Consider the following 9,044-nt stretch of genomic DNA (forward strand, 5'->3'; position numbering starts at 1 on the left):
TGGGAGACTTATCAAAGAGAGGGACTTTTAAGGACGTCATGTCGTCTTTTGTTTTCATTTTCGAGGTTTTAGTATAACTATCTCGATCCTTTAGTGTCTAAACTCCCTATGCACTTGGTAAGGGTGTGGTTCCATACATGGGTGAAGCATTTATATGTACCTCAGTATCTCAAATCAACATCTCCTCCACGCCTTCATCTCATGGTGGAAACCCTCGCGCAATATTCCCTCACGAGAGCTCTAATCATGATCATGTATACATTTTTAATTTTATTGAAAGTAAACACAAGCAAAGTCCCTGGTGAACCACAAAGTCAGAAGCGTTTCGGTAATCGGAGTGTTTAAGTTCGGTCAAGAAAATGGTATCGATAAGCCAAGAGATTCATGCCGTAAACGTATACGCTCCTCCTCTACTTATTCTCTGTGATAATTTCAAATTTCTTGCGGAATAACCCAGATACACTTCTAACTCGTCTCGAGGGATTCTCTTCTTTTCTTCTTACTACTCCCCAGTCTCTCTCGCTCCAAAGGGCGGGGAGAAGAGAACCCTATTAACGAGGTAACTAACTCTTCTTAAATCTAGTGTCACTAAATTTTAAAGAAAGTTTGAAAATAAAACTAATGTCCCGTCTAAAACTATCTCCAAACAAAATAATATCATCGAGATTAACCATTGCAGTGCCATTGCAGTGCAAATACAATAAATACACATATGATTCCTAAATACGTCATTAGAAATGGGTATCTTTTGGGCAATGGTAGAACGGAGAAAACAATAGAGCCATCCACACCTATGAAAAGAAGATGATAAGGATAATAAAGATGGTTGTAGTGGTTATTGTTATGATCAAGAAAGTAATAATAATAATTGTTAATAATAATAATAATAATAATTGTTAATAATAATAATAATAATAATAATAATGACATCATAAGAATTGTATGATAGACAGTAAGGAGAATTTAACCCACCAATGACTGCTACAGCAAAGCCCATCTTCTCTGTTCCCATGCGATAGCTACATGTTGGAACAACATGCTCTGTAAACGTCGCTGTTCCAATCTTGTGGTTGATCGTGGCTCTCTGAACAAGGATGGGAGAACTTGGTGAATTTGCCTGGCCTTCGATATGTGGCTCTGAGGCGCAGTTAGCGGTGACGACCATTTAGTATCTGGGAGGCACAGGTTCGAATCTCACGAAAACTAAATTTTCAGACTCCTCTTCTCGCGACCTGCTATCTAATCTTCCGGTCTAAATATCATTGATTTATATCTTTCCATAATTACTATTGTAACGAATGACCAGCCTATTTGCTGCATTTGCCCACGAGCATTGACAGCATGGAAGAAAACATATCTTTGAGATAAAACAGCACCTCAGTGGTAATCTGGATCATTGCGAATAAATTCAACAGTAAACAGATCGTACATTGCTAAAATTCCGAGCTGACGGGAAGAAAAACTAACTAAATGCTATTTGAAAAGTGAAGGGAACGAGTTAAACTTGATACTATCGAAGAACACTTTTAAGAATTAAAACTGTTTTCAAACGTTTGCCTCCTGTTGCATTGCTCCTAAACTGTGTCCTTGTCAGCAGGTTTTCTCGAGATGAGTTCACTTAGTTTCACAAGTCAACGTTTATTACTACTTTCACATGAAATTCTGCATGCTAAACGTCATTGCAATACGTACCTTGTGAATATGTCCTGAGAAAGCATGCTGTGGTTGAACAGCCTCTATTAACTAGGACATGAGATGAGAAACACGTCCATTTGTAAAGCAAAATGATTGCATCACTTTACTTAAACAACTTTAATGATAAGTTTCAATTTAGTTCAACAGAAGCATCAGATCCCTCAGTTAGTACTTAATAAGGCAGTAGTACGTAATAAGGCAGTATTGCGTGTTTGAGAGAAATTAAACGAGGACTGATGACGAGGCTAAGACCGAAGATCCCACCTCTCAACCTAAAATCTTTCTTTGTGAAAACTCTCACAGACTGAGTTTAATCTTTTTTTTTTAAATTAAGGTTAGTTTTTTTGGATTGTATTGGGCAATCTTCAAAGTACCTCTTCATTTTAGCTTCAGTGTTTCACGGACATGAATTGTCAGGAAGACACATATGCCTACAAAATTATTTAACAGTCCTCTTCTTTTGTCAAAAAATCATGGAACTGCTCCGTAATTGATACATAATCTCCGGGAAAAGCTTACCTTTATCACTGGAACTACCTGGCTTCCACTTGCATGAGTAAGCGGAACGTGTCCAATAAGAATAGAAATTCTATCGGGATCAAGCTTTGAGGGCAAATCGTCAATAAAGGCCATTGTGTCATTATAGATCTTCCTTTCCGATACGAAGGGCCTCCTTCTTAGCAAACTCACTGAATTTATCTGTGAAAGTTCCATAACAACATTTTTATTAATGATTATAAAAACAGAGAATAATCATATAATAATTATTTTCAATCGTCAAACTATTATAGCTACGCTTTTTTTTTCTAAAATACCGAACAAATAAAAATCGGTTTTAACTTCATTCGTGACCATTCACACTGATTCAAATTTCGTTTGATTTCATCACTCTTTGTCAGTCTCTCAGTTGCGACATTCTGTGTCTTGGCCGACCCTCCCTGAGTAGCAAGTGACCTTGAACAAAAAGTAACTCCCTCCTTCTCCCCAGGGTAAGATTTGACATAAACGCGCTTTCGCCAAATATTCAAATTTCACGCTCGTGCAGTAATCGGCTATGTTTGAATTGACCTCGTAAATTTCACTATTGTAATGGCAGCGAGTTTGAATTCCCCTAATGAATTAATAACCCATCGTTTGGCTATAAAGCTATTGTTTCAAGATATCCTTTTATGGCCATATTTGAGACACTAAACAAAGGGCATTGTCTTTGAATTTGATCAGCCTTTCTTGATACATTAATGTGACACCAAGTGAAAATAATGTTACCTCGTTATTTTTTAAAAATTCTTAGCTTTGAAATAGATACCAACTTTGCCTTACCCAAATTCACGCCTTTTGACTAAAAGGGTAAAGGATTACCTTCACTATCTGAAAAGTGTACTTGAACTTTATAACATCGTTTAGTGGGCCCATGTTTGCTGAAAATCTTGCCACTTCTTCCTCTGTAATAATATCGCTCGATTCGCCTCCAATGTCATTGTCTCCGGCTATATGAATTCTATAAACTCCAGCCGGGGAATGAAAAATCCTATCGTGTCTAGCCTGAAATAAATATGATGCGCTTACTGAAACCAGGATAGCTCCTAGCCAACAACTTTGGGTATGAACTTGGCGCCGTATTGGATTCGGAGTGCTAGGTTTCAATCTCTTTATTAAGCGAAAACCATTACAATATCTTCGGTCTTTGAAGCTCGCCACTACTCCTTCCGTTCCCGTCAACTGACTCTGCTAACAAGTTTCTGAACAGAGCTGAGTTTAATTTCCACTGAGCGCTCAAAGAAATGTCCTTATTGATTGCATGTCCTTGATTGGTCTAGAAAACTTAGGCTTCCATCTCAACCGATCAAATATGAAACTGCAGTCAAATCGTAACCCACTCCCTTATCTTTTCCTTCGCTGCAGGCACCTAAGTTAGTTTTTATAAGTTCTTTGCAAATTTTTCCTTGAGAACCCATGAAAAGGTAATGACAAGGGCCCAACAGAAGAGAGGTAAATACCAGAAGAAGTCGACGAGAACACGTGGGGACAAATGCACTTGAAAATTCAGTTCACTTTTTTTTTGAGGATTTTCTTACTAGTCCAGAACCTGAAAGCAATTCTGTAGTAGTTTTTCTATGTCAAATTCCTACAAGTTACAGGCGTGCTAAATTGTCATGAATATGACCGCAATCTCTTTAATACAGCAAAATCTCGGGTCGAACGATTCAAAAGTTACAAATTATAATTGTTGTTAGGATATGTGATTTGTAACACCATGAAGTCGTGTTACCTTATACTCTTGAAATTCCTCAGCAGTAGCAATGGATCCTTCATCAAATACATCACCTATTACAACCGAATGTCTCTAATGAGCGATCACAACAAGCACAATGATCAGCACAAATTATGCGAGTAGTTGGTCGAACTCCGCAACGGGTTCTCAGAGCGTCAATCCGCCGAGAAATCGGTGAGTTTGATGATCGATTTCTCATACGGCCAGAAATCGAGGACAACATGGCGTCCAAGCATGCGCTCTACGTTCCTTTACTGAGATTTAAAATGCCGCTCGTTTAAGGCTTCGTAAGAGAAAAAAGAAAACTTTTAAAGATTGCTCAAGTCAGAGGGGAAATTACTCACATGCGAACGTCTGAAGCTTCAGGAGAAGATCAAATTGTTAAATCGAGTCTATTCGAAGCATCTCGAGAGCATGCTGGATGGGTTCCCAACCGTAGCTCTACAGTCTGCTCATTTCCCATACATGGCTCTGTAATTTTGGTTGAATACCTTCCTCTCAGTCAAAATTACGGCCACCAACACGTCCTTCCAACTTCCGAGCGTCCATTCCGCTAAGGCAAAAGTTGAACTGTGAGATTTGAACCCTCAAGACTGAATTCTTGTTTTAATGGGTCATTTTTCCCGTAAAATAGGCGAATTCTAAAAATCCATTTTCAGACTTAGCAATGCGTAAAACGGACGATTTGCGAGCAGTTTTCTGGACCGAAGACGGTTCCTTTCGAACGCCATTGCTATTAAGAGTGGTTACAAAGCCCTAAAGTATTTTCTGCTGGCCTTAAATGATCGCAGCTCTTAAGCATATGTCCCAGTTGCGGGTGAAAATCTCGATCCAAATATATTTTCGATCGCCAAATTTATTTTCACTCGCCCTAGCGACCAAAACGGTTGCAACTTGGAACACTGTCTACGTATGTGAATACACTTAATTATAATTTGTCACTAAACAAGTACCAAACAATTTGGAACTACAGAGTAAAAATTAAGTTTTATCATGCCAATATTCGAGTGTCACCGTGCAGATGAAATTAACACTAAGCAAAGACGGGCTTCCCTGGTTAATCTCACAATCAGTTAAACCTGTTTAGAGTATTCAGTGTCTTATAAAAAGAGACATTTGACATTTTTTCAAAACTTTGGTCGAACCCACTACATAGGTGCAAAAAGATGAAACATAGCTCCTGTGGCGCCCGCGTTGTTGACAGCTGACTGTCCCCGATTTCTGGCCATGTGACAAAGAAAAAGATTATTTTTGTCCTTGCATGGAACAATTGTTTTTAGATCGCCGTAAATTCCATCTTACTTATACTTTTTCTCTTCACAAACCTAAATGAATGACAGCATCTGGGAAGAAAGATGTCAATGCCATGAAGAAAACCTTCTTCAGGTACCAGTCAGAATCAAAGCGTGTTATGTAACCAAGAATTCCTGGACGGTCACCTCTGTAACCCTAACATTAAGATACCATAAAAGCCAGTAAGTTCTGTGGAAAAGTGAGAGAAGAAGGAAAGGACAAACGGAATGCTGTGAATCAAATCTCAAACAAAGTTTGGTAACAGGCCTCATGAAGGGTGACAGATCACCGCTAAATAAAGGTAAGATTCGCAGTACTTGGCTCGAGGGCATAATATGACATGACTTGGTATGAATAACCAATATGAAATGGTATGGTTTGAGGGGAATAGATACGTTACCACGATATGAACATGAGATATTCAGATGTAAAGGTTCCCTGTCTAAAAAAAATAAGCTTTCACCATTTGTTCGCAGAACATACGTAAATGGTAATAAGTTTCAAAGTGTTTCAACTTGTGACTTGACCATAGCATGCGATTCATAACTACAACTAATACTTAAATCAGATCAAATCGCTCAGCTCTGCTCACTCTCCGACCCATGCGGGTAAAAGCAAACGATAAATGACCATTATATTTTGACCAGCAGAAGATAGAAGTTAAGAAATGATCCTCACAGCTGCGTTACAATATTGAAGAAGTTACAGAAGTGAAGCCTGAAAAACTTCAGACTTTGACGGGATTCAAACTGCCAGACTCTAGTTTGGCGCTTCAATCACCTTAGCTACAAAGGCCACGAATGAAGAATTTATATTTTGAAGAAGACTCGCTGTGTGATCATAAATAGAGAGTGAAGATGATACGTAAATAAGGAGTTAGTGGGCATGAACCAAAAATATACCTAAAATATCACCTAGCAATAGACATCAACTCCAATGATATCAACACTATGATATCTATTCAAATCTAGTAAATAACCTCAATACAATACAAATGTACTTAATACCATGTTCTCCATAATATAAACAAGGCAAGTAAAATGAATTTTCAAACCAGAAGAGCAATCCATTAACCTATTGAAGTTTTAAGAATTCCAAGCGATTCTAGGCCGGGTAGTAAAAGGCACTATTGGTTATAAATTTTACGATATTGACTAGAGGTTCTCTAAGATAAAAGTCCCTTTCGTATGCGAGGCTGCAGAGATTGAAAATTAATAGGATAAAGCATTCAAGTCGAAGACTGTAAAAGATGATTTCTGACGCATGTCGAGGGCTTCCTTACATAATAAACTCACCTGAATTTGAGAATCCGAAACAAAGAGCAGATTTAATGAGTCGCTGGAAGCTTGAGGCATCCGCCATGTTACAAAACACAGGCAGAAACATCCAATCTCCCCAATAAACAAAGCTATAACAAGTACAACTAAGAGAAACTTGAATTTGTGAACACAACATCTACGCCAGAGCCTCGTGCCCATCTGAAACAAATTCTGAAAAAAAAGAAGACACAAGTACCAAAAACATAAGTAATGTATTGTGAGACCGTTCTGTTCAAAACTCAAAACGGTATATATTTTCTGATAAAGCGAAGAGTGCAATATTTCAAACGACATCAATAAACCATTTAATATTGGCTGTCCTAATCGCTGGATGATAATGCGCCGTGCTTGGCTGCACCGTATATTTTATCGAAAATTTGTATTTATTTTTAAGTCTTATGGTAATTTACCAGCTTCGAAGTCGTTCCAAGGATGTTAGGTGCGTGTGGCCCTGTTTTAGAGGGAAAAGAGCCGGCTGTCGAGCGAGGGAAAGAGTAAACAGATGTCGCTATTCCACCGAAGTGCAGCTAACCAACCATATCAATCATTCACGAAGCTCCCGGCCACACCAAAATAAAGCTACAAGGCCTCACCTTCTATCTTCTGCACCAGCTTAGGATGTTTCTGCAGTGGTATTCAGTAACAAAGCGTTGTTATTTTTTCTTAAAACTTCTCACGAACACAGACTTTTTCAACCTCGCGACAACAGCACCGAAAAAGAGATTTGTATGCAAGCGAACAGGAATTGCAAAAAATAAGTTCTCACTGAATAGTGCTTCTGCAAAAACAAAACTGTTCTTTTCAGTGTTACCAAACAGAATGAAAAGGTTCACAGTCAACTCTTTGTCTCTAAGCTAGACCACTGAGTTGTTTAACGGGCTCAACGGCTCAACGGCTCAACGTCAGAAGAAATTTGTTCCAATAATATTTTGTTGCTTGACTGTAAGACGTACTCGAGTTTATAAGACAAGTCAAGTTGTTTATGAAAAATGCTTCGCTTCGCTAATGCTTCGTAACTAAAATATGATACACAATTAAAGCTCGAAGTTCAAACCAGTTAAAGTGATCCGAAAGCACCGCGAGAATGCGTTAAGCCTGGTTTTCACTAGCGACGCAAGCATAAGCGCAAGCACACACGCAAGCATAACAGCTCATATTTCACCACGAAAACGGCCTCGACGCAAACATAAATTAAACACAAGCGCAAGCAAAAGCACAAGGATCAAAAATTTTTCTTTTTCCTGTGCCTATGCTTGTGCTTGTGTTCGCGTAATCCGAGTGAAAACAAACCGCCGCACAAGCACAAGGAAATCTACCACATTTGTGCTACATTTGGCTATGTCTGGCCAATTATGCCACTCGCTCCAGTTTCCCCACGTCTGAGCACTTCAACAAAGTGGCGGAGACCGTCCCTGTGAACTTTGATGAAAAGTTTTCCGAGGTTGTTCGCAACTATCGAGTCTTGTTTGACAAGGGGTGAACTTGGTGGTCTTAAATAAATGTCTCTTAGGGCCATCCAAATTGTACTGCATGTCTCCCTCGGAATGTGGCTAACAATGGTCCTACCTTGGCTATAACTGAAAGCTAATGATTGTTGATCATCCCCACTGGCCAACATGCGCAATGTGAGAGTTAAGCGCTCTGCAGCAGAACTGAGCTCTCTCATTTTAGTGGCCTTCTTGGAAATTAAGGGGCCAACCAGGGTCAACAAATGTTGGAACCTTTCTGGGCTCATGCGTAAATATCTAAAATTTGAGGTGATAAAAGCCAACGATAACAATTCATCAGCGAAGACAATTTGTATAAAACTGAATTTCATTCAATCAGCTAAGGAAACAGAAAGCTCATCTTAACTTTCTGAAGCTAACACAGAAGAACGTAAACAGATAAAGTTTACCTGTCTACATTGAATATTTTAAAACTTTCCATCTCCGTAACCCATGTACATAAGCTTACCTGAAATAATATTCACAATCTCCAAGTCGTAGCTCTTCCACGAGGTTGTAAAAATCACCTTGACTTTTCCTTTCTTTAAAGATATCCCTACCCCAAAAGCGTTTTGTTTTCCTCCTCTTTTGCAACCGCTTTCACTTTCTTCGTCGCAAGAATATGAATTCTCTGTGAATACCTTGCTATCAATCCGAATTAGATTTCCCCTGGCCTTGATTGATAAACTCTCTTTGCTCATCCTCCTTCCAGTGAAATTAAAAAAACTGCATAGCAGTAAACATTGTGAATGGCCGAGTTTAAAGACTGACAATTTCCTGATTAAAAAAGATATTTAATTTGTTATTTCAAAAGAACCAAGCACAACTTAATTAGCTTAGAAAGTTCAAAAGATGCAAAGGAACAGAGACAGCAGCAAGGCAGGTTCGTTTTTTGTTTAATACTAGGTCAGATTTTTCAGGTTAAAAATGCGGCTGTTTATTCCCATAGAAATCCTTATTGCCCATGGCGCAATATAG

General features: G+C 38.7%; 1 protein-coding gene across 5 annotated transcripts; it reads right to left on the reverse strand.

Annotated features, from left to right (window-relative positions):
• Positions 1 to 260: 260 nt before the first annotated feature.
• On the reverse strand, positions 261 to 7,923 carry LOC113666450 (metallophosphoesterase 1 homolog). 5 transcript variants are annotated; one of them, XM_089201849.1, is made up of 9 exons: positions 6,990 to 7,923; positions 6,556 to 6,750; positions 5,293 to 5,416; positions 3,965 to 4,020; positions 3,055 to 3,237; positions 2,215 to 2,394; positions 1,693 to 1,743; positions 973 to 1,084; positions 261 to 791 (listed from the first exon to the last, which is right to left on the reverse strand). In XM_089201849.1, the coding sequence occupies exons 2-9, from the start codon at positions 6,736 to 6,738 to the stop codon at positions 667 to 669; spliced, it is 1,014 nt and encodes a 337-aa protein (XP_089057975.1). In that variant the 5' UTR covers positions 6,739 to 6,750; positions 6,990 to 7,923; the 3' UTR covers positions 261 to 666. The 5 variants fall into 5 exon arrangements, 4 of the variants coding, with proteins under 4 accessions (XP_089057975.1, XP_089057976.1, XP_089057973.1 ...); XM_089201850.1 differs by having other exon boundaries at positions 7,173 to 7,694; XR_016185282.1 differs by lacking the exon at positions 6,990 to 7,923 and having other exon boundaries at positions 973 to 1,172; positions 6,556 to 6,910.
• Between the last annotated feature and the right edge of the window lie 1,121 nt (positions 7,924 to 9,044).

This window comes from Pocillopora damicornis, chromosome 3 (genome assembly GCF_964200805.1).
Source record: "Pocillopora damicornis chromosome 3, jaPocDami1.2, whole genome shotgun sequence".
In the NCBI taxonomy this organism is placed as follows: domain Eukaryota; kingdom Metazoa; phylum Cnidaria; class Anthozoa; order Scleractinia; family Pocilloporidae; genus Pocillopora; species Pocillopora damicornis.

Excerpts from the sequence above, each read along its gene's own strand:
- LOC113666450 (XM_089201847.1), bottom strand. The coding sequence starts at position 6,873 with ATGTCGTTTGAAATATTGCACTCTTCGCTTTATCAGAAAATATATACC. Across the intron at positions 1,744-2,214 it reads AGGTAGTTCCAGTGATAAAG|TTAATAGAGGCTGTTCAACC; the intron begins GTAAGCTTTTCC and ends CTCATGTCCTAG. Across the intron at positions 1,085-1,692 it reads TCTCAGGACATATTCACAAG|AGAGCCACGATCAACCACAA; the intron begins GTACGTATTGCA and ends ATCCTTGTTCAG.